The sequence below is a fragment of the Pholis gunnellus genome (assembly GCF_910591455.1).
Source record: "Pholis gunnellus genome assembly, chromosome: 17".
NCBI lineage: Eukaryota > Metazoa > Chordata > Actinopteri > Perciformes > Pholidae > Pholis > Pholis gunnellus.
Window position 1 is genome coordinate 16,520,466 of NC_136544.1, and position 23,795 is coordinate 16,544,260.

The following is a 23,795-nucleotide window of genomic DNA, read 5'->3' on the forward strand; positions in this document are numbered from 1 at the left end:
TACAGTTCACAGTACTACTATCATAATATACATAAATATTAAAGTAGCTTACAAACATTATTATTATAGCTTACATTATAGCATAGATTATATTTGTATAGTTAAAATAAATTAAAATAATGTAATTAATTAATTATTACAGAATATTACTACTGTATATGTAATGTATATATCCACCCATGCTATATTTATTTGTTTTCACTATTTATGTTGTGTTTTGTTTACAACTTTATATTATTGTTAAGAGTTTACAGACTGCTTAATTAATAATAAAAGCCTTATGAGTTTATCATTAAACTAATTTATTGAGTTCAACTAACTTACCTATTATGTTACACCTTTAATAAACTTTTCGTTGTGTTATTAAGATAAATACAAACTTTATTATGTATTTATTAGCAGTTAACTACGCACTTCATAACGGTTAACTGTTTGCGGTTTGTGGTTTGCTCGGAACTATTTTTCAAGACGTTTGAGCAACACGGAATCATTAGTGTAGGACACACAGCGGCTGAACCATGTGGAACGTGTTGCGTTGACTTCGTCGTTGTAACGTCGCTCGTTGAAACAGTTGTCGTCAACATCCTCGGTCATAATGAACGTGATTCCTGTTGAAAGCGTAGAGATAGTGCGGTAGCAACAGATGTTATTAATGTTAATGACTTTAGCTGCTCTACACTTCGCTGAATAATGGGCAAATCTAAGGTAAGGAACGGCCTGTGCTAGCCACGAGTGAAGAGAGTTAGCTTGATGTGAGCTTAACACTTTTATTGTAGTTTAAATCCGAATCACACAGGAATCGGTGAAATGTTATTTCCCTTTTCTTTTCATGATGATCAATATATATATGACTACTGTGCTTTCAGACCAAGAACCAGAAGAAGTCCCGAGCCACAGCTAACCATGTGGCCGAGGAGACGTACGGCGCGGTCCCCCACTCCTTCGTGTTTAATCGGGGTCAGATTGGGAAAAACGTGGGTCAGCTCATCGTGGACGTGCGGAGGGTCATGGAGCCGTTCACCGCGGAGTCTCTGAAGGTCTGTCGAACTGTAAAACTGTCTTCAGCACAGAGTGTTCACGCCGCTGGACGAGGCCATGTGCTCTGAACTCATTCGGTTGCTTTAAATGGCACCACAAGGGTAGATCTGTGGTTGTTTTAAAGGCTTTATTTGAACATTTGAGTGAAAATATTTAGGTTTTCTCGAGATTTAAACGCCATTGCCTTATCCTGCTGAGTCACATCCACTATGTCTGACCTGTCTTTCTTTGAACCAGGTGAGGAAGAAGAACGTGCTGAAAGACTTTGTAGCCATCGCAGGACCACTGGGAGTGACACACTTCATGATGTTCAGCAAGACTCCCAGCTGCATAAACATGGTGAGACCACCTCACACTACGAGCAGGCCGTTCTCTGGTGCTGGAGGACTGTACGGTTGTGCCACGTAAAGCCCGTTCCACCATTCAACAACATGTATTTTGTGCTTTCAGAGACTTGCTCGACTTCCCAAAGGCCCCACGCTTCATTTCAAAGTGCTCAAGGTAAAACATCTGAACTCGTGATCGAAACACGAGTAGACAAGATGGGCTCAGATGATGACGACATTTTAGTACATGACTGTCTGTGATGTTTTCAAAGTAAACGCACTGATTTGCCCAAACTGTCAAAGTCATTTTCAACTCTTGATTTTCTCTTTTTAAGACTCTTTTGAACTTTATGTTTTCAGTACTCTCTGGTCAAAGATGTGGTTTCGTCCCTGAAGAAGCATCGGATGCACGAGCAGCAGTTCACACACCACCCGCTACTCATCCTCAATAACTTTGGATCTGACGGCATGCACGTCAAACTCATGGCCACCATGTTTCAGAACATGTTTCCTTCCATCAATGTGCACAAGGTAGGTTCTTCTAGCCCAAATACTGCCCCGTCGTCACTTTGGCTGACTCGAGATTGAAAGCCTCGTTGACATGATGAGAGTATAGTCTTCTGAGATTTCCTTTGAAGATGCTTTAAAAGTAAACGCTTTCTGATTTCTGAATCTTTTGAGTCTTTCAGCATCGTAAACCGCTAACCCTGAATTCTAGCAAATAAATAAATAAGATGCTGTTGTTTTCCAGATAAGCCTCAATAATATCAAGAGGTGTGTGCTGCTGAATTACAACCCAGAGACCCAGGAAATTGAATTTCGTCACTAGTAAGTAATATGTTGTCACGTACTTTAGTCTTTGCACAGCGATCGGCTCAGATGATGACAGATTGTGACTTGACTGTTCAGTGATGTTCAAAGTAAACGCACTGATGAGCCGCAGCACTACAGCCAGACGTCCTGTATGTTGTTGAGTGAACGTCACACTGACGCACCTGACGTGTTGTAACCTGCAGCAGCATGAAGGTCGTCCCCGTGGGAATGAGCCGCGGCGTGAAGAAGCTGATGCAGGAGAGGTTCCCCAACATGAGCAAGTTTGAGGACATCAGCGAGCTGATGATAAAGTGAGCTGCACGTGACGGTACAGTCGTCGTAGTCCCGAGGTCAAAGGGCGCGTGGTCTTGATGACTAATCTGTTTTGCGCTCTCCTTCGTCTCTCAGGGGAGCGAACCTCTCGGAAAGTGAAGCCGAGCAAGACGGGGAGCACAACATCACTGAGCTACCGCAGGTCTACTCCGGCAGAGGCAACATGGCGTCCCAGCAGAGCGCCGTCCGTCTGACCGAGGTGAGAGTGCCGAGCGAGCGACGCCGTTAAAGATGTCACGATGTTGCTCGGATGGCACCTGACGTGCTGCTTTGTGTTGTCCTCAGATTGGTCCTCGCATGACTCTGCAGCTGGTGAAGATACAGGACGGCATGGGAGAGGGGAGCGTCCTCTATCACACCACGAGTGAGTTCACGTCCGTCCTTTTTCTTTGATCTTCCTGCTTGGTACGTTCTGGTGTACGTGATGAAAAAAATCATTCTGAATTCTGTGATTTTTCTCTAAAAGTAAACGCTTACTGATACATCAAAAGACTTGAGGGTGTAATGTGGAACGGGTACAAATAGTCTTCTAATGAGAAGTTGTTATGCACTTTGTTTGCAAGTCTCCAAGACGGAGGAGGAGATCCAGGAGATCCTGAAGAGGAAGGAGGCCCAGCTGAAGGAGAAGGCCGGTCGCCGGAAAAAGCAGGAGCAGAACGTCGCTGAGAAGAAAGAGAAACGAGACGCCAACAAGTAATTTGGCCGTGTAGACAATCAGACCTTTCTGCCTTTTTTCTTTTTGCGTCTGTGTAACACTTATTGTTTCCCCTCCTAACAGGAAAAGGAGCCTGGACGGCATTAAGAGGAAACACGCCGAGGTTGAAGAGGAAGTGGACAGTGAGGTGGAGGATCCCGGGATGCAGGACAACGAGGTCGCTGTTGTTGAATCTGATGATGAGGTGGAGTACTACAGACAGGCTGTAGGACAGGAACCAGATGAAGGTGAATATAACGTTGTGCTATAAATCATTAGCTCTGCGGGTTGTTTTGAACGTATTTATTGACCAAGACTCCGTTTTTATGTGCAGACATGTTCCCCGCTTCCAAGAGGAGGCACGGCTCAGAGAGGACTCATGACCCGGCCAAGAAGAGGAAGATATTCCCGGGTAAACCGTTTAGAAAAGACAGAGACAATAAATCCCCCATGAGAAGCAGTCCAGGAGGACACAGAGACAAAACGGGAAAGGGGTGGAAGAAACCCGGAGACGGGGAGAAACCGTTTGGGAGGAAAATGAAGCCTGGAGGAAAGGCGTTCGGAGGAAAGGCGTTCGGAGGAAAGGCGTTCGGAGGAAAGGCGTTTGGAGGGAAGAAATTTGGCGACCGGGACAATAAATTTGGCGACAGGAACAAGAAATTTGGTGACCGGGACAATAAATTTGGCGATCGGGACAAGAAATTTGGTGGGAAGAAGAATTTTGATGGCAAGAAAACATTCGGTGGAAATAAAAATAATGACAAATCCTTCAAATCTAAAGGTCCAAAAGGCAAGCCGGCCTTCAAGAAGAAGGGTCCAAAGCATGGCTCCAAACAGAGGAAGGGGAAAGGCTGATCCTCCTCCTCCTCCTCCTCTCTGGACTTTGAATGTGTTTTTCTGCTCGACCTCCAGGTGGCAGCAAACATCCAGTTGTTATTAAACCAGCCATGTTTGTTTGTGAGACCGTTTATTGCTGAAAATCAGCAGACGGACAGAAGAGAACAAAAGTGCTTTATTTTCCACACTGTATGATTAATTGTACTTGTTCAATAAATTGTTAAAAGATGATTTTGTTCTTGTCTGGGAGCTGCTGCTGTTTCTTGGTGTTAAACAATAAAGGTACATGTAGACCTAGCAATACCATAGACAGTACATATAGTGTGTGTGTATGTATATATAATATGGTTAACCAGAGTATTGCCAATCCTACAACCAGTATTACAGGTTTTCATTATATTGGACAGATCAATATATAGAATAAACAGAACTTGTCGGACACCATTGCGAACCCCAAAGGGGACTGAGACACTTTTACCCCATTATAGTCTGGTGCGCATACAGTAAGCCAGAATTCTCTCAATGTATGTGGGGACACCTCTTTGGCTCAGTTTAAACAACTTACTATGATTAACACAATGAAAAGCTTTAGAGGCATCAATAAAACATACGAACTGATGAGTTTTGACCTCTGTATTAGTTCACAATTTCCTTTAAGGCATAAACACAAGTCAGAGCCATGTTTGGCTTTAAAGGTTTTATCATCACTTTACTTCTGCAATTCTGGGTCAATCATCAAGTGGACACCTTAAGGACCGCACCCAGGGAATGTAAATTAAGCTGCCGACACTCATTAGCTGCTCTCCAAAGTCTTCATGTGAGGATCGAGTTGTCAGTAACTATAAGACTGATCTCAGATCGGTGATTACGGTTACATTTTTATGTAAAACCCTCCCCTAAAGCCCGTAGTCATAGAAATGGTTAACACTGAAGGCTATTTACCACCGTTGGGCTTGCGCATGCAAGTTGATGCTTGCGCATGCAAGTGTTTCTTTGAGTTGCGTAAGAGGAAGTGACTGATTTAAGTGTCAGAATTCTAAAAGCCCTCCATGTCTCTCTCACATTGCTCTGCCTGGGTGAGCAGCTTGTCTTTACAGTTATCACACAGGAAATGATCTCTCGGGTTATCGCACGCTGCTCTGCAAAGCTGGCTTACGGTAAGCGGAGGTTAACATTTACATTTCTGATTTTCCAAGGGTAAAATTGAGTCTCTGTATTCAAAATGTAACATTTAGTGTCACATTGTATCAGCCTACTGTATTTGTTACCTCAAAAAAAGAAGAAAAATCCTCTTAATCCTAATTTAATGCACGGATTACTGAAAGATCATACTGGACACACTGCCTCTGATTGAAGTTGTGAAACAACCACAAAGAGACGGAATACGAGCACAGAGAGACACAAATCTACTAAAAATATGTCTCTTTGAATCTCTGGCTTTCGGAAAGGGGGGGGGGGGGCTTTTACATGTCTGTGCCCACTGTCTCAGAAACTTTGCATACATTAACTGCACTTAACATAATTCATTTGACTTTTATTCAAATGTATTAACCAACATACTTCAAATTACAGATTTTGGACGGCAACGCGGTAAGTAACCGTGGGCTGAACTCGAGATGGAGAATAACTTCACGTGTGACAAGAGCCACAAGGCCCTGCTGCCCTCGATGTATGGCGTGGAGTTCCCTGTGGCCCTGGCCGGAAACCTGTTCGCCCTGTGGCTGCTGGTGGTCCGAGAGAGGCGGAACTGGCACACCGGGGTGGTCCTGGCCTGTAACCTGGCCATCAGTGACCTGCTGTATGTCCTGACCCTGCCTCTGCTCATCGTCTACTACTCCCTGGACAAACACTGGGTGTTTGGCGAGGCTGCGTGTAAAATCGAGAGGTTTCTTTTCACCTGCAACCTGTACGTGAGCATCTTCTTCGTCATGGCGATCGGTGTGAACCGGTGTGTGGCCCTCGCGTTTCCCTTCTTCACCCGGTCCCACGTAGAGCCCGTCCACGCCAAGGCCGTCAGTGTCCTCATCTGGGTCCTTGTAGCAGTCATTTCCTGCCCTGTGCTGAGATTTGCCTCAGTTTGCCCCAGTAGGCACAAGAACAAGACTGACTACATTCAGTGTGTGTCCTTCTGTCCCGAGCGTCTCGGGAATGAAAGCCCTCACTTCACTTACAAAATATTCCTGGCTGTGTTTGGTTGTCTGGTTCCCTTTCTGGTTACCTTCTCTTCTTACTGTGTGGTGATTTTCGTGGTGTGGAAAAACGTCAGTGTCACCACACTGGAGAAACGTAAGGTAGCCCTGTTAGTCACATCAGTGATTGTGCTTTATGCCATTTCCTTTGTGCCGTTCCACGTCTTCCAGATCTGGCACTTGTACAGGAAAATCCATTATCCCCAAAACGCCATCTGTTGGGTGTACGAGATGTACCAGGTGTCCAAAGGACTGGCAACTCTGAACATGTGCATCCATCCAATCCTTTACATGGCTTTGTTTGACAGCATGAGAGTGGCTTGTTGTGGGAAGAGCCGAGAGGACGACAACAGGGGGGGGAGCACGAAGTACAGGGCTGCTGCTTGACGAGGAAGTGCATCATGTTTTCATGCTGTAAAAACTTGCTTTAGTTTCCTGACTTTGCAACATAATCCTCTGTAATAAATATGTCTTCATTGCTGTAATGTGCCTTGTTTTTTTTCTGATTATCATCATTCTGATTCAGTTCCTGTCTGACCAAAAAATCTGATTAGAATGCAATATCCTGCATAGTTGGTTGTGTAATCAGAGGCCTTGAGCTTTGATACAGAGGAATCCTGATCTCTTTGAGCAAGTGTTTTAATGAAGCCATGTTGACTTGAGACCTTCTCATCCCAGTTGTTGTGTAATAAAATATGGGTTTTGTTTTCAGTTCTTTTGGAAGATGAATGGTGAATGCATTCAGCAATTCTCAACTAACAAAAAAGCATAAATTACAGAGAAGTAAATAACAAAAACATTGTTGTGCAGCTGTCACAGCCTGGCTCAGAAACAGCGACAAAAAACAATGTAAGAATAAATGTATGGCAGTAGTGTGAGTGGACGCATGTACCTTTGGTGCATGGGTGTTGTGTTGTTAAAACAAAGAAACGAAACCAAGAGCCACAAAAAAAGGGTGGAGGCTGACAAGTGAGATGCCAACAAAAACACGTTTTTATTCATGGGGGTCACAGCAGGCCCAGGTGTGTCCAATACCACTGATTACTCCCCAATCAGGTCTGCAGCCCTGGAGATAGAAAGCACAGAAGAAGAACCAAACAGAGGGACCGTGACAGCTGCAGAAATAACGTTTCTTTATCTCTCTTGAAAGTTATTCCTCGCCTGAAACTCACACACCTTTTCTCCATTTTGTTCTCTCTAACAAATAGACAAGAATAGCTGATGTATAGACACGACTCTGTCACTTCTCCCCTCTGTCGTCATTTATCAAGCATTGACAATGTCAAAAGCAAAATTCATATATGATTCAATATGATTTTCAACCTCCCTCCAGTAGAGTTTAGTTTTATACCACCGGTTAAGAAACAAGGCTCTTATTGTGAAGCTAAAAGTTAAACAAACGTGGTGCTTTTATTGCGAAAGTTAAAGTCCCGGAAGTGTGTGTATTGGCGGCTCGACTCGTCTCTCTGTGCTCCGCTCTTTACGGCCCTGAAGCTAAGCTAGCTGAGAAGATGCCGTCGATTGAATACGATGAGTGAGTGGGTTTTTTAATAGACATTTCACTTCTGCATATATTGGCGATGTATCATCGATCTAATATGTAATATCAATCTCTCCCCTCCAGCTCCAAGCCCAGTTGGGCAGACCAAGTCGAGGAGGAAGTAGACGAAGGTAAAGAACCAACGTTAGTTAGCTCATGCTAATGCTAGCACATCTCTCGTAGCCTGGTGTCCGCAGGAGGAGGCCGGATACGCGGCTTCCACTCACACGTGGTTGTCGGGCGTATTACTCCAGATAACACACATACATACCGGTGATGTGTCGGCTATCTGACGTTTAAAATATGTGATTAGTACGTTTGACCGAATGACATAAATACACGTTTTTAAAATATGAAGCCAACAGACATATGCGGTGGCCTGTGACGTAGGCAGTGTCATTCGCTGGGGAACGTTATGATAGCTAAGAGTTAGCAAGCTAGCTGTGTTACTGGCTTTAGAAATAACAATAAATAACTTGAGATGTGATCAAGAGAGGACATCTACTGGGGCTACGTCATAGTCAGCGTTGACACAACAGGATAGTACAGTGTTGTCTGTTTGTTCTGGCTTTTTGCTCTGAGTCTAACTTTACTTATTTATTTTTGTCAGGAACACTACCTCCTCCCAAGGAAACCATCAAAGGAAACATAAAAACCATCACGGAATATAAAATAGATGATGACGGAAAGAAGTTCAAGGTAAGCCAAGTTGTACTAAGATATGCTAAACAAAGCTGGTTTGTGTACGTCTGCATTGCACATGTGCAGCTCTTAAACAGGTTTATTAAAGATGGTGTACATTTATTAGTGTACAGTTACCGTGATGGTGAAGAGGCGTTTCTTTGTTCATCTATTAGACTGTCAGCTTTTTCCTTTTTTTGATTTGTAACACTGCAAAACAGAAGTCGTCATACATACATTTTGCGTTTGTGTGAACTAACTGAACTCGTCATGTTCTGCCTGTGTGTCCTGTAGATTGTGCGGACCTTCAAGATCGAGACAAGAAAAGCCTCTAAAGCTGTTGCCAGGAGAAAGGTTTGCTTTTTAAACTGCATTTAGTTTGAATTCACTTTGAAGTTCAGACTTTGGGTGAAGTCAGGCGTCATGGATTCTATTTTTCTCTCATTCCAGAACTGGAAGAAATTTGGCAACTCTGAGTTTGATGCAGCCGGTCCTAACGTGGCCACCACCACAGTCAGTGACGATGTCTTCATGACTTTCATCTCCAGCAAGGAGGTGAGGATCCATTGTGACCTTTTAATGGTTATTTCTGCATAATAAACGCTAACACAGTCTGTTATTTACCGTGACTGAGTACCTCTTCTAACCTCTTGCAGGACTTGAACGCCACAGACCAGGATGAAGATCCCATGAACAAGCTGAAAGGACAGAAGATCGTGTCTTGCCGTATCTGCAAAGGCGACCATTGGACCACCCGCTGTCCGTACAAGGACACCCTGGGCCCCATGCAGAAGGAGCTGGCTGAGCAGCTCGGGCTTTCCACCGGAGACAAGGACAAGCCCGCTGGCTCTGGTACCGTCAGCTCACCGTGCACGCAATCCAGATGTAGATTTGTGAGACGTTCCTCGCATTATGACTGACGTGTGGCCTGCTCTTCTTCTCTTTCACCAGCGGAGCCAGAGCCGGCTCAGCCTGCGCAGAGCAAGACCGGGAAGTACGTTCCCCCGAGCCTGAGGGACGGAGGCACGCGGAGAGGGGAGTCCATGCAGCCCAACCGGCGGGGGGGATGTAAGTAGATCCACCTTTTTCATTCCCATTATTCACTCGAATCAAGAGCGTTGCTCAGTATAGACAGCATGCGTTTGCCCTCGACAGCTGATGACAACGCCACTATTCGGGTGACCAATCTGTCGGAGGACACCCGCGAGACAGACTTGCAGGAGCTCTTCAGACCATTTGGCTCCATCTCCAGGATCTATCTGGCCAAGGACAAGAACACTGGACAGTCAAAGGTCAGTGCTCGTCTTAAGAAGACAAAAACACGTCAAAGGAGGCGTTCTTCTACATCATTTGTAATTCTTACACCAGTGCAACAAGGTGTAGACGGTATGTTGACTGGTGTATTTGTATTTCTAGTGAACAAAAGTAGCACGTATTTTTGCATTAAATACTAGCTGGCCCTGCCAACAGTAGTACAGTTGTCTGATGCATCATCTGCTTTGTTTCCTGAAGGGCTTCGCCTTCATCAGTTTCCACCGTCGGGAGGATGCATCCAGAGCCATCGCAGGAGTGTCAGGATTCGGATACGATCATCTTATTCTCAATGTTGAATGGGCCAAGTAAGTTGTCAGTTAATTGTTTGTGTGTGTATATATATATTTTTTGTTCTTGTTGCTAAACATATTGAATTCTCTCTGCAGACCGTCAAACAACTGAGGAATCCATCAGAATACATTCGAGGAGGACGCCAGATTTTATTGTTGTGGTAAAACGTGGCCGTTACCTAAATAAAGAGACTCACATTGTCACAATCGCCTTGTTTTCATTGTAGTTTGTTGCTTTAAAATTTGAGGGCAGCTTTTATTCTGACTGAACCTTCACTTAACTGTATTGAAGCTAGATACCTGTAAGCTCAGTTCTGACTGAGAAAGCAGAAGGCTTCATATGCAGATAATTCTCTTCACTAAAGCCACATTGAAGTCAGTTTTTGTGAGCACAAACTCTTCCTTAACGCCGCTAAAGCGCGATTATGAATAAAGTTATCGGGACACTAGCTAGGTTTCTCAAATGGTGACATACCAGATGCATGAAAAAGTTTTCGGGTCTGAGGCAACATGTTCTGACTTTTACTCCTGAAGTGTTTGAGCATTTGCAGAGATCACTACACTTTCATCACCCCAAATGTATAACAAATGCAGCATAAATCAAAATAACCAATACGTATCTAAGGGATTGTGGTAACGTGGCTTTATCCAGTCAGCTTTAAGAGTGAACATCCAATTTAAAACATGTATCCACTTTAACGGTTTCCTTTATAATTCTTCTGCATGTCACTTTTATATAAACACTGCCAGTTTTTCTTACTGTGTAGATAAACCATATCCATAGTGTTATACACCCGACGCAATGTAAACTGCAATCAGGATTAGATTGTAGGTGTGACCATAGCCAACAATGTGTATTTAACCTTTAATACCTGCTTTATTAACTTTGCTTCTTGTCAATGTTAATACATGAAGTCAACAAATAATCAATTTCATAAGAGCTTTATTTGAAATATTACACATATAAAAACTACATACAATTTATTCCACATGATGATTAAAAGCAGTTAAAACAAAAACATCGAATGGCACGGCACAGAATGTCCATGTGACACCGTTAAAAACCAGCTGGTTAAAAGAAACGTTGGCATCGAGATTTGTGGAACCGATTCTTGCTGGAAGGGGAACCAGGAACTAGTCAGAGACCTCCATCTTCTCCCGTTTCACCGTCTCTGTGGACGAGAGAAACGTGTGAGTAACTCAGCATATTCAGTGCTTCATGAATCAGGAGAGGAGAGTCAGAAGAGTCACCTGACGCTTGTTCTTCCTTTATTCTCTCCAGCACACACTTCTTCAGCTCCAGGCCGATGGCTCTGGAGAGTGGGGGGGGCACTGCATTTCCAACCTGCTCAAACAGGAAGAAGCCATTACACAACCAGACTGGTTAAGGTCAGAGACAGGATGATGTCTCGATGAATACAACAAAGTAAATAAAGATCTAAAAGAAGAGACTGCTTTCTTTACCAGACTCTTTACATGAAGTCAGGATTTTACCTGTCTGTGTTTGTCCAGGATGTTTCCAAAGAAGCGGTATGTGTCGGGGAATCCCTGAGAGCGCGCACACTCCCTCACACTGACCACTCTGTGCTGCTCAGGATGCAGAACACGACCCTGAAATCAAAACAATCACATTTAGATTCAGAAGGCCACAAATCTGACAGGCCTTGAAGGTATCAACTCATTCCTGTCCTATTAGTATACGTTTTACTTAAAAAAAAAAAAAATTCCCGTTGACGTACCTGCTTGCCCATGGGCTCAGGGTTGGTGACGGTTGTGCTGAAGAAGCCGTCCCACTCCAGTCTGCCGTAGAGTCCGGCCCAGTGGTTGTGGCGGTTCCCGGTGTGGGGCAGACACCAGGGGATCAGGGTGCTGAACTGTCGGTCTGCAGGGTCGCATGGAGTCCCTACAGCGACACAGACACAGTCAGAGCTGCCTCAAAAACAGAAAAGTGATCTCCGGCATTGTTAAAGTAGAAAACTAGAGCTACGTACCTCCTGAACACGTGCAAACCCCTCGGAGAGCACCGGTGCTGCTGCGGCCGTTCTTCTTATCAGAGTGAGAGTAACGCAGCTTCTTGGTCATGGTGCCGTCTTTCACTCGGACCTCCAGGTTGGGCAGATCCCTCCAGTCGGAGCCCGGAGCCAACGGGATGTGACGCATGCGCCCTTCAACCAGAGCACTCATGTCCTGAGACACAAGAGGTCGCATTAGAAACGTAGCTTTCTCCATCAATCAGAAGTGAGCACATTACAATCAAACATTACCAAAACAAAGTGCTGCAGGAATGAGTCCTAAAACAAACAAGTCAGCATTTACAAAAATGTTCACCATCTCAAAGCTTATTTATTTATAACTAGTTTGTGGTCAGATGCCTGAAATAAGATCTGTGGAGGAGAAAACGCTGTTGGCCTTACAACTCACCTTGCAGATATGATCCCTGAGGATCGGCTGGTACTGCGTGCCTCTGATCTGCCTCTGGAACCAGGACTGAGGCTCTCCGTTGTAGGAGATCTCCAGCCCAGCTGCTCCATTACGAATCTCTGGCAGGTCAGACATGGTGTCTCTGACAGTGATGGTTCTGTAGATTCCTCCATTACCTCTGTTCAAGACACACCAGTTTAGTGTACGGTCACGTAAAAGACGTTATGATCCATGCGAGGAGGTGTACCAGTCTGTGGATCTAGGGTTAGAGATCATTACATGGTAGAGAAGAGGACGTTGACATTACCGTGTGACGTTACTGACGTATTTCCTGTCGTCCACCACCACGTTCAGAGAACACGCTCTGGGAGCAAACACATGCAGCGGCTCAGGGTAGCGAGGCAGCTTCTCTCCAGGAGCAGCAGCCAGGATGATGGCCCTGCGGCGGGTCTGAGCCACACCGTACTGACCGGCCTGATGAGGAGCGCAGCGAGCAGGTTAGAGCAACCGTAGTCATCACAGAAGTAGTTTACCCCCAATAATCAGGGAGGGAAACCGTGACTTTGTTATGAGCAAAGGGTTGTCTTTTTCAATCCTACAGGACTGGACTTCATGTGAAAAAAACTAAGTGATTAATTGCAGTATAGCACCATCTCGTGGGATGTCAAGTCTGTTCAATGTCACAATAGTTGTGATATTGATCCAACTAAAAACTATTTGAAACCAGGCCATTTTGTTTCAGTCTAGTTTTTCTTAACTTTATATTTTTCACTGCTTACTTTGGTTTTAGGTCACGATAATAACCCGGGTCAGACCCACCTGAAGGACGCCAAAGGTACACTGGTAGCCCATCCGCACTAGACAGCGTAGGGTCAGCTTCAGGACCATGGAGCTTTTGAATGAGACGAAGTTCCTCACGTTCTCCAGCAGGAAGAACTTGGGTCTGTAGTAGTCACAGTAACTGCAACAGAGGAAGACTTATTGTAAATGTGCACTCGTGTGGTCTGTACTGCATCATGGTTACACTAACTCACAGACACCGACCTGAGATAAGAGACCACGAGTGAGTTCTTGAATTTGGAGTAGGTGCGAGAGTTGAAGCGGTTCATCCCACTAAAGCCTTGGCAAGGAGGTCCTCCACACAGCATCTCCACGTCCCCCTTCTGAGGCAGCTTCTGGCCCAGAGAGTTGGTCTTCTCTCCAGACATGACCAGCTTGAGCAGGACGTTGCAGTCCTCTGTGAACACCGTGGTGCCGGGGTTGTTGAGCCTGAAGGCCTGTGCTGCAGGCTCCCACATCTCTATGGCCCACAGAGTCTCATTCATACCTGAAGGAAACCAGCAGGCACGTTTTCACCATCGTACTGGGAAACAACAACTGCAGCTGCAAACACATCTGTGCAACATATTTAGAGAGTGGCAGGGAACAGGCATTTACCAGCCTGGTGGAAGCCTTCAGAGAGTCCACCGCAGCCAGAAAACACATCCAGCGTGCGATATTTGGAAAATTTAAGTGTCTGTGGGTCATTCTGAGAGTCCTGCGCTTCCTGTGCAGCAGCAGCCTTTCCTTTGCCTTTACCTGGTAGAGAACAATGATCATTGGATTAGGACTTAAGTGAGCATTAAACCAATTTTAGATAAATAAAATCTGTGTGTTTATTTTCACCTTTCCCTTTGCCCTTTCCTTTGCCTTTATGAACAACTGAGCGGGCATGATTTGGAGGATCTTCAAAACTTTTTGATTTTGCATTATAGGCCTGTGATAGAGGAACATGTAGAAGAATACACACTGCATTGAAGATATGTTCAAGTACAGGCATTACATTTCAACAATCTTTTAAACTTAGCACTTTTGATAGCGTTTTCATCTTAAACAGTAAGAGACTTGTACACTTATACAATGCATTTTATGGCTTTATTTAAGCCCATAGACCCTTTTACAGTTTGTAAACAATGATCACATTCATGTGTGTGCAAAGTTTGACCAAATCTGAAATGATGCAGATAGTGCTACTATACCTCCAGGAAATAGAAGCGGTCAGGTCCCCCGCTGGAATAGTCCTGGACTGATTCATTCAGGTCTTCTGCGTATTCTACTTGGCAGCGGCCGAGCAGCTCCGTCATGCTGACCGTGGCCTCTTCGTCGCTCCAGTACAGCTGATTGATGTCTGAGTGGTAACTGGCTTTGACCCCTTTGTGAGTGTTCTCGGGCCTGGTAGAGGAGACGAACACTGGTTAGTTCTGAACACGTATTAGTGACAGATCAAACCTTGAGTTGTGATGCTTTTCACCTGTAGAACTTGTAGAGTCGCAGTTTGACCTCCGAGGTGTCGGCTTTCCCGTTGCTGCGTCTGTGACAGAAGATCTCCTTGATGCGCCCGATGCGGAAAGGCTCTGGAGCGTCCTGGTTTGACCCCTTGATGTAGTCCGAGGACTTCCTGTAATACTCTGGGTACAAGTCTTCATCCACATCCTCTTTCCTGTGCGAGCGCTTCACTGGACTCGCTGGCTTCACACTGAGGGACAGAAACAGAGGCAGTGAGTCTCGTAGACATTTTCTCGTACAGGTTTGCGTAAATTAAACACTTTGAATTACTTCACTCACGTGAAATTGAAAGAGTCGGGATGCAGGTAGACACTGTCTCCCACTTTGTACTGCTCCCCCTGGAAGCAGGCCAGAGCATAGAGCGCCTTGGAGTCGTAGTCTTTGTCTGTGATGGGTTCAAATGCACGAGGCCTTTCCCGTTCCTCTCGCTCTTTTGACCGAACGCAGCTGCAACAGAACCTGAGAGGAACACATCCACAACAAGGTAAAGGAAAAACACAAGCTACGCTCACACGTACAGTACAAACGCATGTGGACGGTGCTTACGTGAACTTTGAGTCTTCTGATGGAGCGGTCTTGGGAGGCGTCTCAAAGCGGGAGTAGTCCGTGTCGTACCAGAACTGGTAGAAGAAACTCTTCCCGTCATCCTCAATCACCTTGATTTCTGAATCCATGCCACCCTAGAATACAAATGCAACCATGAGGTCAAGAAAACCGTTTAGCAAACAGCAACCTCTCCTGTTGTCAAGTTAGCTTACCTCCATGGCCCAGTTGTTCGATGGGGCCTTGTACATGACGTTAACTTTGCCCTGCACATAGTTGAGCAGCATGTCTTCACACTCGTCCACCATGACGAGCTCCAGTGGATCAGAGGACTCTCCCAGCACTGTCTGAGTCCCACGATGGAACCAGTGGGCATGAAACATCTTCCCATTGTTGTCCTCCCACAGCGACGCGATCCTGAGAGTGAAGACATCGTTAGAATCATACAAGACACGCTGACAACTTGTTTTCATAGAGTCTAAATAAAATGTCATACCGTGCCAGATACAGAGGCAATGTTGGATCCTCTGATGAAACGGAGACACAGTCGCCCACCTCCAACTCCTCGTCATTCACACAGACCTTCCTGTAGTACTGCTTCTTCCCCTCAGTCTGAAGGAGACAAATACATTTACACACCGCTGGATCCTCATACACGACAGAAACACTATTTTAACAACCACGTAAGGGCGACAAACACCTGAACAGCCTCTCCGATCCAAGACAGTTTACACTGAGTCTGCTTCTTCCTCTTAGCTTGAGAAACCTTCTTCGCCTTCTCCACTGGAACATCCTCGACAACGATCTCATCGTCTTCAGCCTCCTTTACCGCGAGGTTTGGGCATCTAAACAAATGATGCAGGTCAGCAAAAGAGTAATTTAGGACTAAACGGGTCCACGTCACAGCACATGAAAGCATCATTTAAAATTCTCATCTTTTCTTCAACATTAAAGGTGTTAATTGCACATCAAGTAACTAAAGTGAGAAACTGGTCAAAGAAAGTGTAAAAACATATTAAGGCTGCAGATTTACATCACTTACAGACTAAACTGAAGAGAAGACGCTCTTACCTTCTCTGCTTACAAGCCTGCTTGCTTTTGCCACTTCCCCCAAATTTGATCATGTCCTTGCAAGCTGGACACTTGCCACAATCAGGAGATTGGCAAACCTGGAGACAATGAAAGAAAATGCATTTCAAACATGGCGTATTATATAGGACACAAATTTAGAATTGTTCTGACACCAGTATCAGAAACACGTCCCGATACGGCGTGAAATGCTTCATCTGGTATCAGAGTCTATGCGCCGATCCGACATCACTTAACTGATTCATGCCACACAGGAAGAAATGTCACTCACTACCTGATCCATACTGCACGTGTGCAAACTAATACTACACTCTTGTGGTTACACACGCATGCATCCCATTTCTGCCACGATAATGCCACATTGTAAACAACATATGAGCGCTAACGTTAGCAGCAGGTGGTGCAGCACAGTCCCGCTCAGATAAATAACGATGCCAACAGCAAACGATAAAGGCTGCATAGAGTTATATTATGATGCGTTGAAGCTCATATTTACTAAAAATAAGTACTGGTTACATTAGTAAATGTGAATAACTAGTCGTTTGAAGATGTTTTCACAGTAATATATCAGCTATTCGAGGGGGAATAATGACCTGTTGGGTACCTGGTTGGGCCGATACTCTGAACATTTCTACACTAATCAAATGCACACGCGACACTGGCTATGAAAGTGAAGCAGCACTCATTAGACTCACCTCACAAACGCCACAGCGCTGTCTTTTGGCCGCAGCACTGTCTTTATCATTCTGGTCTATCTCATCGGAGAAGAAGGTGTCAAAGATCTGGTACACCAGCGTGGTGGTGGTGGCTTTAGTCGGCCCCTTGTCCTTCTCGATCTTTGTCGGGTGACGAATGGCCTGTCGTCTGGCAGCTCTCCTGTCAACAGAATACAGTTTGTGTTCAGAGGAAACGGTCGAGCCAAATGGACCAAACACCTGATGAGATGTGGAGCGATGGCATCAAAATCACCACAGCATCAGGCCATGCAACACAAGAAACAAGCAAACAGACACAGTAAAGCTGTTCAATGCAGAGTTCCCGTTAGACTCAACCGGCCAACAACGTTCTTAACAAACTCTAGTCTGCACAGAAAACACCAACAGTGTTACGACTGATGGTTTAGAGTTTGTGATCTCATCTAGCAAACCAACAGGTTTTATAAACAAGCTTTGCTGTAAGACTTTGAGGATTCTTCCAGGAAATTTCACAAAATAAAGTGTGTTGTCTTTCTCACTAAATGACTGAGGTTAACTACAGCCTACTGAAAGGCCAGCTACAACCCAACTGTTTTATATTAATATAATACATCTAGTGCAACACATTAACCTCAAAGTTGAGTCAGCAAATGAGAATCATCGCCACAAAGAAACCAACTTATTTTTAACATGGATTAATTGCAGTGAGAAAACCTGTTGAATTTAAAGGCTTTGCCACTTCTGCATTAAGACTTCCTTTAAACTGAAAATGTAATCACTTCAGCCAATTAGACTCAATATGTTCTGTTGTTTTCATATGTAGATGCCAGTAGTACAGACAGAGTCGGCTTGACTGAAATGTGCAGCAATTTTGCATATTTGAGCATAACAGAATTAAGTTTTTGTTATATAGCCATATAAACACAAGTACTTTAAACGGTTTTAAGTCTTTCGGACACATTTTATATAATCAACTCCAAAATGCTAGCGTGAACTCTGGTATAATGCTCTTTTGGTCCATTTAGCTTCTTTCACAATAACACACCACCATACAAGCTCAGGATGCATTCAGAAGGCCGACCTACCAGTACAGCAGCATGCTGCGTTAGGAAATGTTAAAGAATGTTAGACATTAGGGAGAACAAGGAGCAGAAACACACAAACAAACAAAAAAAGTGGAGAACTTCCTGAAGCATTTGTGTTTCAAAGGTGCTTTTGCCAGATAAACCCGATGACGCTGAAAACGGGGAGGTTTCATTCATTAAATATGTTGTTTTCTCTTTGACCTAAAGCAGCTAAGAAAGCTTTCTTGGTACAATAAATCCTAATCATCGTTCAGCCATACCTCTTCCCCAGAGTGACTCCAGCCAGCTTGATCAGGTCTCTCATGCAGGGCGTAACGATGATGGGCTGCTCGTCAGAGTCGCCGGCCTCGTCGTAGCTCTCCACCTGCTCCACCACAAACTGGGCGTGGCGCAGCAGCGTGTCCTCCGTGAAGCAGTTGAAGTTCAGCCCTGCAGGAGGAACGGTTGTCTGAGGACCAGAGAAACAGAAGCCGATTGGTGTCTTTTTAAGGGCTACAGTATGTTTCATTCCTCAGTGTGAGACAGATTACACTGAGGAATGAAATGTCAAATAATCCTTTGCAGGACGCAGTTGTGAATAACTAAGAGTCTTCACCTCAATCTTGTTAAGAAGGTCCTCATAAGAAGCATCAGGATTCTTCTGGAGGAACTCCACCACGATCTTGCTCATGTAGATCTTCTCCTGCATCACAGCAAAGATGGGTCCGTACTCTTCACTGGAGTGCATCAGGATGTAATCGGCAAAAGCTGGATAGTGAAGATCGATGACCATTAGAACACCATACAGGGAACATCATGAGAATGTGGAGGAGGGAACTTAGCTACCTGTAGTGAAACCAATTAAAGCCCTTTCTCCACCATCAAAACCAGTGATCCACCAAGCATTGATGGGGCCAAGCTTTTTGGCAGGAACACCACCTGAACAAATATAACAATAATACCACACACGTTAACATCGGCTCATTTGTAAAGAACATTTACAACGTTTCCATTCTTGAAATGTGGGACTTCATACCATCCAAGCACGGGTTGTCATCATAGATGGGTTTGACCACACAGCTGAAGTAGAGCTCCACATTCTTCTCGATCAGTCCAGAGTCAAACGGACAAAGGTGTCCACGCTTGTCATACACGCTGCAAGACAGACCGCCGCAACGGAGTCAGGTGCTGCAGTACAACAAGCTTCATACTAGCAGCATGACATCAGCAGCACTAGTCCAACGAGTGTCGCCTAAACGCTGACGTCTAAGAAGAATAACCGACCTGAAGTTTGTGATCTTGTGCTGTGGCAGATCCTCGTAGCTCTCAAATCCATCCTCGTTGGAGTCAAACAGGGAAAGACGCTCGTCTGTTAACATCTCTGGTTCATCCAGCTTTAGAGAGCACAATGTTTAGGGTTTCACATTCTTCTGCTCAAGTTAGATACAAAAGAAATACATATTTGTCCTGTAGATCAATCTAGATTGTTTTGGTGAGAGTTGCATAGTTTCAAGATGACTCCTGAATACAACGGGACTATATGGCACTTGGCTTGTGCTCAAGACAAATAAATCAAGGGTTTCATGTGACAAACTGCATGCAAAATGTAGTCTATTCAAAATATATATTGCGGTTTTACAAAGAACACAGATAATAAAGTGTTCTCACCGCATTATCAGGATCCCCTTGAAAGAACTTGAGATCAGAATCATCCAAGTATTGTCTGCAGTCTGTACATTTGGGGGGCGGTGTCTGAAATAAAATAAAAAGATTAAACAGGTTGCATCAGTCAGAATCATTAAGGCTGAACAAAATCCCTTTACGCATGGAGTCCGGAGGGAAATGTAATGCTTTCATTACCTTGTTAGGACAAATAATGAAATTTAAGACAAATATGTATACCGTTTTCCATATTTAAATAAGCATCATCAAGGTAAGTACTAACATTTGGTCTAACACAGAACACAGTTTTAGGTAGAAACAGTTTCCTTTGGTTCTGCTGTAACACATTGTAGATTGCCTTCTACAGGTAAATATGACAAGTATTAAGTGAACAGGGTTCATGTAGAAGTATTTCATAACACGTATATTTAGTTAAGTGGTAAACAGAGTTATATGCGTTAACTCTGATGACTGAGAACTTCACTAAGTTTGACAAAAATAGATGCATGGAATTAGATTTCAATAATTCAAATGCAAGACTATGTAATGACTTTCAATGCCCATTAAATGTAATCGAAGACTCTTTAAAGCCTCTTAACACCCACACAGGTGTTTTCAGTTAATCTGGTTGATTAGCCGGCTTCAACCCGCACAGCGGTCTAATCAGCCTGATTAAGTGAACACACCTGTGCAGGTGTTCAGAGGCTTTAAGGACCTGCAGACACCGTGTTTACAGCTACTACACTGAGCTCAATAACAAGTCATTACCTTTGCAGCAGAAACCGGTTTCGTGACCTCGCTCTCGGAGGTTTCTGGAGCAGCCCTGCATAAAGAAAAGGATTAGTACGTTATGTTGTATGAGCTCCGTCACCATCACTAATGTTGAGAGAGAGAGAGAGACTTACTTTTCATCCGATTCCACTTTAAGACGCTTCTCCTCCCGAGACTACAACAGATAAATAAAGTATGGGCCGTGTTACACACCAGATATTTACAGGCACAGCTCTTTAGGTTTAAACATCACTGGAACATAGAAATGACTCACCTCCTCAACATCATCTTCCTCCTTCTCTTTCTTCACTTCATCTTGTCCATTAGCAGCTTCTCCATTCAAGTCTTCAGACTTTCGCTTTTGACTGCAAGACAGAAGTAAAAACAGAATAAAGACTCTCGTACATGTAAAAGAAGCAGAAGATAAGAGTACAAAAGTATGAATTACAAGATAAAATTCATTCACGCACACTTTAGAGAACATTGACATGATGGTTGGCTGTTTCCCAGCGTTTCTTGTAACCCTGGTACTGGCTGGAGACTCTGCAATGAACAGAAACAAGACTCAGTTCATCCTATAGCTTCCTTTTAAAGCATTTCATTTGTGAATCACTCTCATCTGGGACAAATATTAATAAGAACTCTAAAACGTACTTTTAGTGTCAGAATTTGTTTTGCTCTTGCGTCCACCTTTCCCTTTGGAAGCAGTTGGCGACTTGACAGCCTCCTCTTCCTCCTGTACGTCCATGGTTGCATCTTCACTGTTCTTTTCTTTGTTAGAACCATTTGTGACGACGGTCTTTCCATTCTGCTCCACGCCGTCGACATGCGAGCCATTCTCGAGACTAAGCTCTTTTCCCAGCAAAGCCTTTACTTTAGAGATGTAGACCTCCTGAGGAAAGCACACGGTATTGGTCACAGGAGAAATAATGAAGAGGAGACATTTCAGGATTAGTTATGATCTTCAAGAGTCACCGACCATTGTCATCTCTGAATTTTTCATTTTTTCCTCCAGGCTGGTCAGCTGGTCCTGAGCGTCGACATGCAGGAAGTCCTGCACCAACTTCAGCTTCTCTTTCACATGATCCTGGAATTACATTTTAAGAAAAAAAGAGATCTGGTCAGTAAACCTCAATTTTAAAAAGGCAGTTTACCGTAAAATACTACCATATTTCTACTTTGATTTTAGTGCTCACAGATACTATTGTCCTAAAATGCACCGTGTAACATAACCAGAGATGCCAACTGATCGCATATGCTTTACAAAAACACTCATCTTCAGGATGACTCCATCAAGAGCTGAACTGATGATATCTTCAGGACACTTTGGGGCAGTGATTGTGTTTAAGATATTAAATCCATATTAAATTTCATGACCTGCAGGGCATCCATGGAGCAACCCTTAGATTTGTATATTGAGGGCATCCTATGAACAGTTCATCTCTTGGCTTTTAAGCATATCTAGACACTTATTGAAGTAAACAATATTGCAGATTTTTGATAAGTGAAAACCAATTAAGGGTGCTGCTTCCATTTAAGTCGTCAGGATACTTTGAACCTGCAATCACGTTCAATGGTCTTTAGAAACCCCAAATTGAAGAGTCAGCGGTAAGAGCAATTAGTGAGAAGCTGAGTGACGCTAACACTTAACTACATGTAGCCGTTCAAGAGGAATAAACAGAAACTGAACCCACCTCGTCTGAAGAGCCGTCCTCATCCAGCACCTGCAGCCTGTGGAAGTCAAAACAACGCTACGTTATATTAATCCACGGACACATTGCCTGACACGGCTGAATAGAAGTAAAACTCGTGTTGACAGCGAGCTAGCAGAAACATAGGGAACAAAACTTCCTGAGTGGCGCCAAATCTCACACGCTGCTCCATCCATTGACAGGCTAAAGATGCTAACTGGCTAGCGTTAACAGAGGGGGCTAATGTTAAGTGAATGCAGCATCAGTCCCGACTGTCAAGTGACAACAAGCTAACGCTAGCTGCAGCTGCTAATAAAAGCAAAAAAGGTAAAACGGGGCAGCCCTGCTCATGACAGCCACAGCAGCTAGTTACACGGGGTTTAATTTACGTTGTTGTGGCTTTTTTCACCAAGACATCAAGCTGCTTGTATGCTACAACATAACGAAATTAGCATTCAGTGTTAAGGAACGTTTACGTACCTTTTCCTGACATCCGCTGGCAGAGACGGGGAAGTCCTGGATGGCATGGCAAACAGCTAGCTCAACGAGTGAGATAAAAACGATAAAATCAGTTAAAACAATGTTTAAACCGGCCGTTGGTCCCTACAGCGCGGCTCCAGAGCGTCTGCCTGTAGTCCCCTAGCAATGGATACTATAAGCAATTCGGGCGCGCGGGCCGTCTTTTCGCGCGGAAACCCGGGTGTTGTGGACTGTACCACTTCAGTGATGTGTGGGTAAAACACTTTCAATACGCTGCGTAATATTTCCCTCCTGATTGCATCGTCTGAATGTGAAGCCCATTTTCGTTTTATAAAGATCTTATTAAAACACGAGTATGATGGTCGTGTGATTGCATTGTAAAAAATATGTATTTAAAAAATAACAACAAATAACTCGACTTACCCCTACTGTTTTCTAGATGCTTTGGACGACTGACCAGGCGGAAGCAATCTGAATGCTGTTTACCAATGATCTATAATAGCAATAAATGCCTGCATTCGAGATGATAATGTATATGTAGCTTATCTATACTATTGAATGAGCGCATATAATAGATGCCACTGTGCTTGCAGTGGACAATAGAGTTGTTGTGTTAATGCAGGCTAACAGCTGTAGATGACTCACTTTGCTGCTGTAATATAACGTTATTTTTGCGGTTCCGATGTAGAATGGGGCTCTCTTTGTGTCTCTCACATCTGTATCTACTTTTTTATAAGTAGATACAAAGTAGATAAAGATGTACATTTTAGCAACTTCTATGATTTTATTCAGTAGACCTGTTGTTAAATTTATTTTGGAGAAAATATAATACAAATGTGACTATACGCATATTTTACCACAAGGTGGCACTATGTCATTGATAATCTGGAAAGTCTTTTTCAGGTTGTCAAATCATGGTTGTGGATCCTCTCCGTCATATTGTACATGCCAAATGCAAATCCAACCAGGCCACATTTACCGCCAGTCCCAATCACATAA

The 23,795-nt window shown here is 44.0% G+C and overlaps 4 protein-coding genes across 6 annotated transcripts; 3 read left to right on the forward strand and 1 right to left on the reverse strand.

Moving 5' to 3' along the window:
* The first annotated feature begins 509 nt into the window (after positions 1-509).
* On the forward strand, positions 510-4,270 carry ppan (peter pan homolog). 2 transcript variants are annotated; one of them, XM_079176880.1, is made up of 13 exons: positions 510-705; positions 867-1,037; positions 1,276-1,377; positions 1,489-1,539; positions 1,725-1,895; positions 2,116-2,192; positions 2,381-2,488; positions 2,586-2,709; positions 2,796-2,874; positions 3,074-3,203; positions 3,289-3,452; positions 3,539-3,759; positions 3,790-4,270. In XM_079176880.1, the coding sequence occupies exons 1-13, from the start codon at positions 691-693 to the stop codon at positions 4,057-4,059; spliced, it is 1,683 nt and encodes a 560-aa protein (XP_079033006.1). In that variant the 5' UTR covers positions 510-690; the 3' UTR covers positions 4,060-4,270. The 2 variants fall into 2 exon arrangements, with proteins under 2 accessions (XP_079033006.1, XP_079033005.1); XM_079176879.1 differs by having other exon boundaries at positions 3,539-4,270.
* A 785-nt stretch (positions 4,271-5,055) lies between these two features.
* Positions 5,056-6,711, forward strand: p2ry11 (purinergic receptor P2Y11). Its single transcript, XM_079176881.1, has 2 exons — positions 5,056-5,198; positions 5,614-6,711. The coding sequence occupies exon 2, from the start codon at positions 5,658-5,660 to the stop codon at positions 6,615-6,617; it is 960 nt and encodes a 319-aa protein (XP_079033007.1). The 5' UTR covers positions 5,056-5,198; positions 5,614-5,657; the 3' UTR covers positions 6,618-6,711.
* A 956-nt stretch (positions 6,712-7,667) lies between these two features.
* eif3g (eukaryotic translation initiation factor 3, subunit G) lies at positions 7,668-10,266 on the forward strand (the record flags this gene model as incomplete). Of its 2 annotated transcripts, XM_079177894.1 has the most annotated exons (10): positions 7,668-7,764; positions 7,855-7,901; positions 8,381-8,469; positions 8,746-8,805; positions 8,902-9,006; positions 9,108-9,303; positions 9,403-9,519; positions 9,607-9,743; positions 9,964-10,070; positions 10,152-10,266. In XM_079177894.1, exons 1-10 carry the CDS (start codon positions 7,742-7,744, stop codon positions 10,165-10,167), a joined length of 897 nt encoding a protein of 298 aa, XP_079034020.1. In that variant the 5' UTR covers positions 7,668-7,741. The 2 variants fall into 2 exon arrangements, with proteins under 2 accessions (XP_079034020.1, XP_079034021.1); XM_079177895.1 differs by lacking the exon at positions 10,152-10,266 and having other exon boundaries at positions 9,964-10,074.
* A 715-nt stretch (positions 10,267-10,981) lies between these two features.
* dnmt1 (DNA (cytosine-5-)-methyltransferase 1) lies at positions 10,982-23,001 on the reverse strand. The gene is made up of 34 exons (XM_079177379.1): positions 22,797-23,001; positions 22,320-22,356; positions 21,605-21,712; positions 21,280-21,517; positions 21,096-21,168; positions 20,900-20,990; positions 20,760-20,800; positions 20,623-20,677; positions 19,861-19,944; positions 19,477-19,586; positions 19,229-19,347; positions 19,039-19,131; positions 18,809-18,960; positions 18,474-18,661; positions 17,129-17,309; positions 16,416-16,513; positions 16,045-16,189; positions 15,841-15,956; positions 15,560-15,761; positions 15,348-15,481; positions 15,081-15,260; positions 14,767-14,991; positions 14,495-14,687; positions 14,142-14,232; positions 13,914-14,054; positions 13,521-13,803; positions 13,296-13,437; positions 12,784-12,950; positions 12,477-12,654; positions 12,047-12,242; positions 11,795-11,958; positions 11,550-11,666; positions 11,307-11,400; positions 10,982-11,227 (listed from the first exon to the last, which is right to left on the reverse strand). The coding sequence occupies exons 1-34, from the start codon at positions 22,841-22,843 to the stop codon at positions 11,190-11,192; spliced, it is 4,521 nt and encodes a 1,506-aa protein (XP_079033505.1). The 5' UTR covers positions 22,844-23,001; the 3' UTR covers positions 10,982-11,189.
* Positions 23,002-23,795: the final 794 nt, after the last annotated feature.

Coding starts and splice junctions, on each gene's coding strand:
- ppan (XM_079176879.1), top strand. Junction 1,896..2,115: donor CTTCCATCAATGTGCACAAG/GTAGGTTCTTCT, acceptor GTTGTTTTCCAG/ATAAGCCTCAATAATATCAA. Junction 2,193..2,380: donor GAAATTGAATTTCGTCACTA/GTAAGTAATATG, acceptor TGTAACCTGCAG/CAGCATGAAGGTCGTCCCCG.
- p2ry11 (XM_079176881.1), top strand. CDS start 5,658: ATGGAGAATAACTTCACGTGTGACAAGAGCCACAAGGCCCTGCTGCCC.
- dnmt1 (XM_079177379.1), bottom strand. CDS start 22,843: ATGCCATCCAGGACTTCCCCGTCTCTGCCAGCGGATGTCAGGAAAAG. Junction 19,132..19,228: donor TGACAACCCGTGCTTGGATG/GTATGAAGTCCC, acceptor ATATTTGTTCAG/GTGGTGTTCCTGCCAAAAAG. Junction 11,401..11,549: donor TCCTGGACAAACACAGACAG/GTAAAATCCTGA, acceptor CTGTTTGAGCAG/GTTGGAAATGCAGTGCCCCC.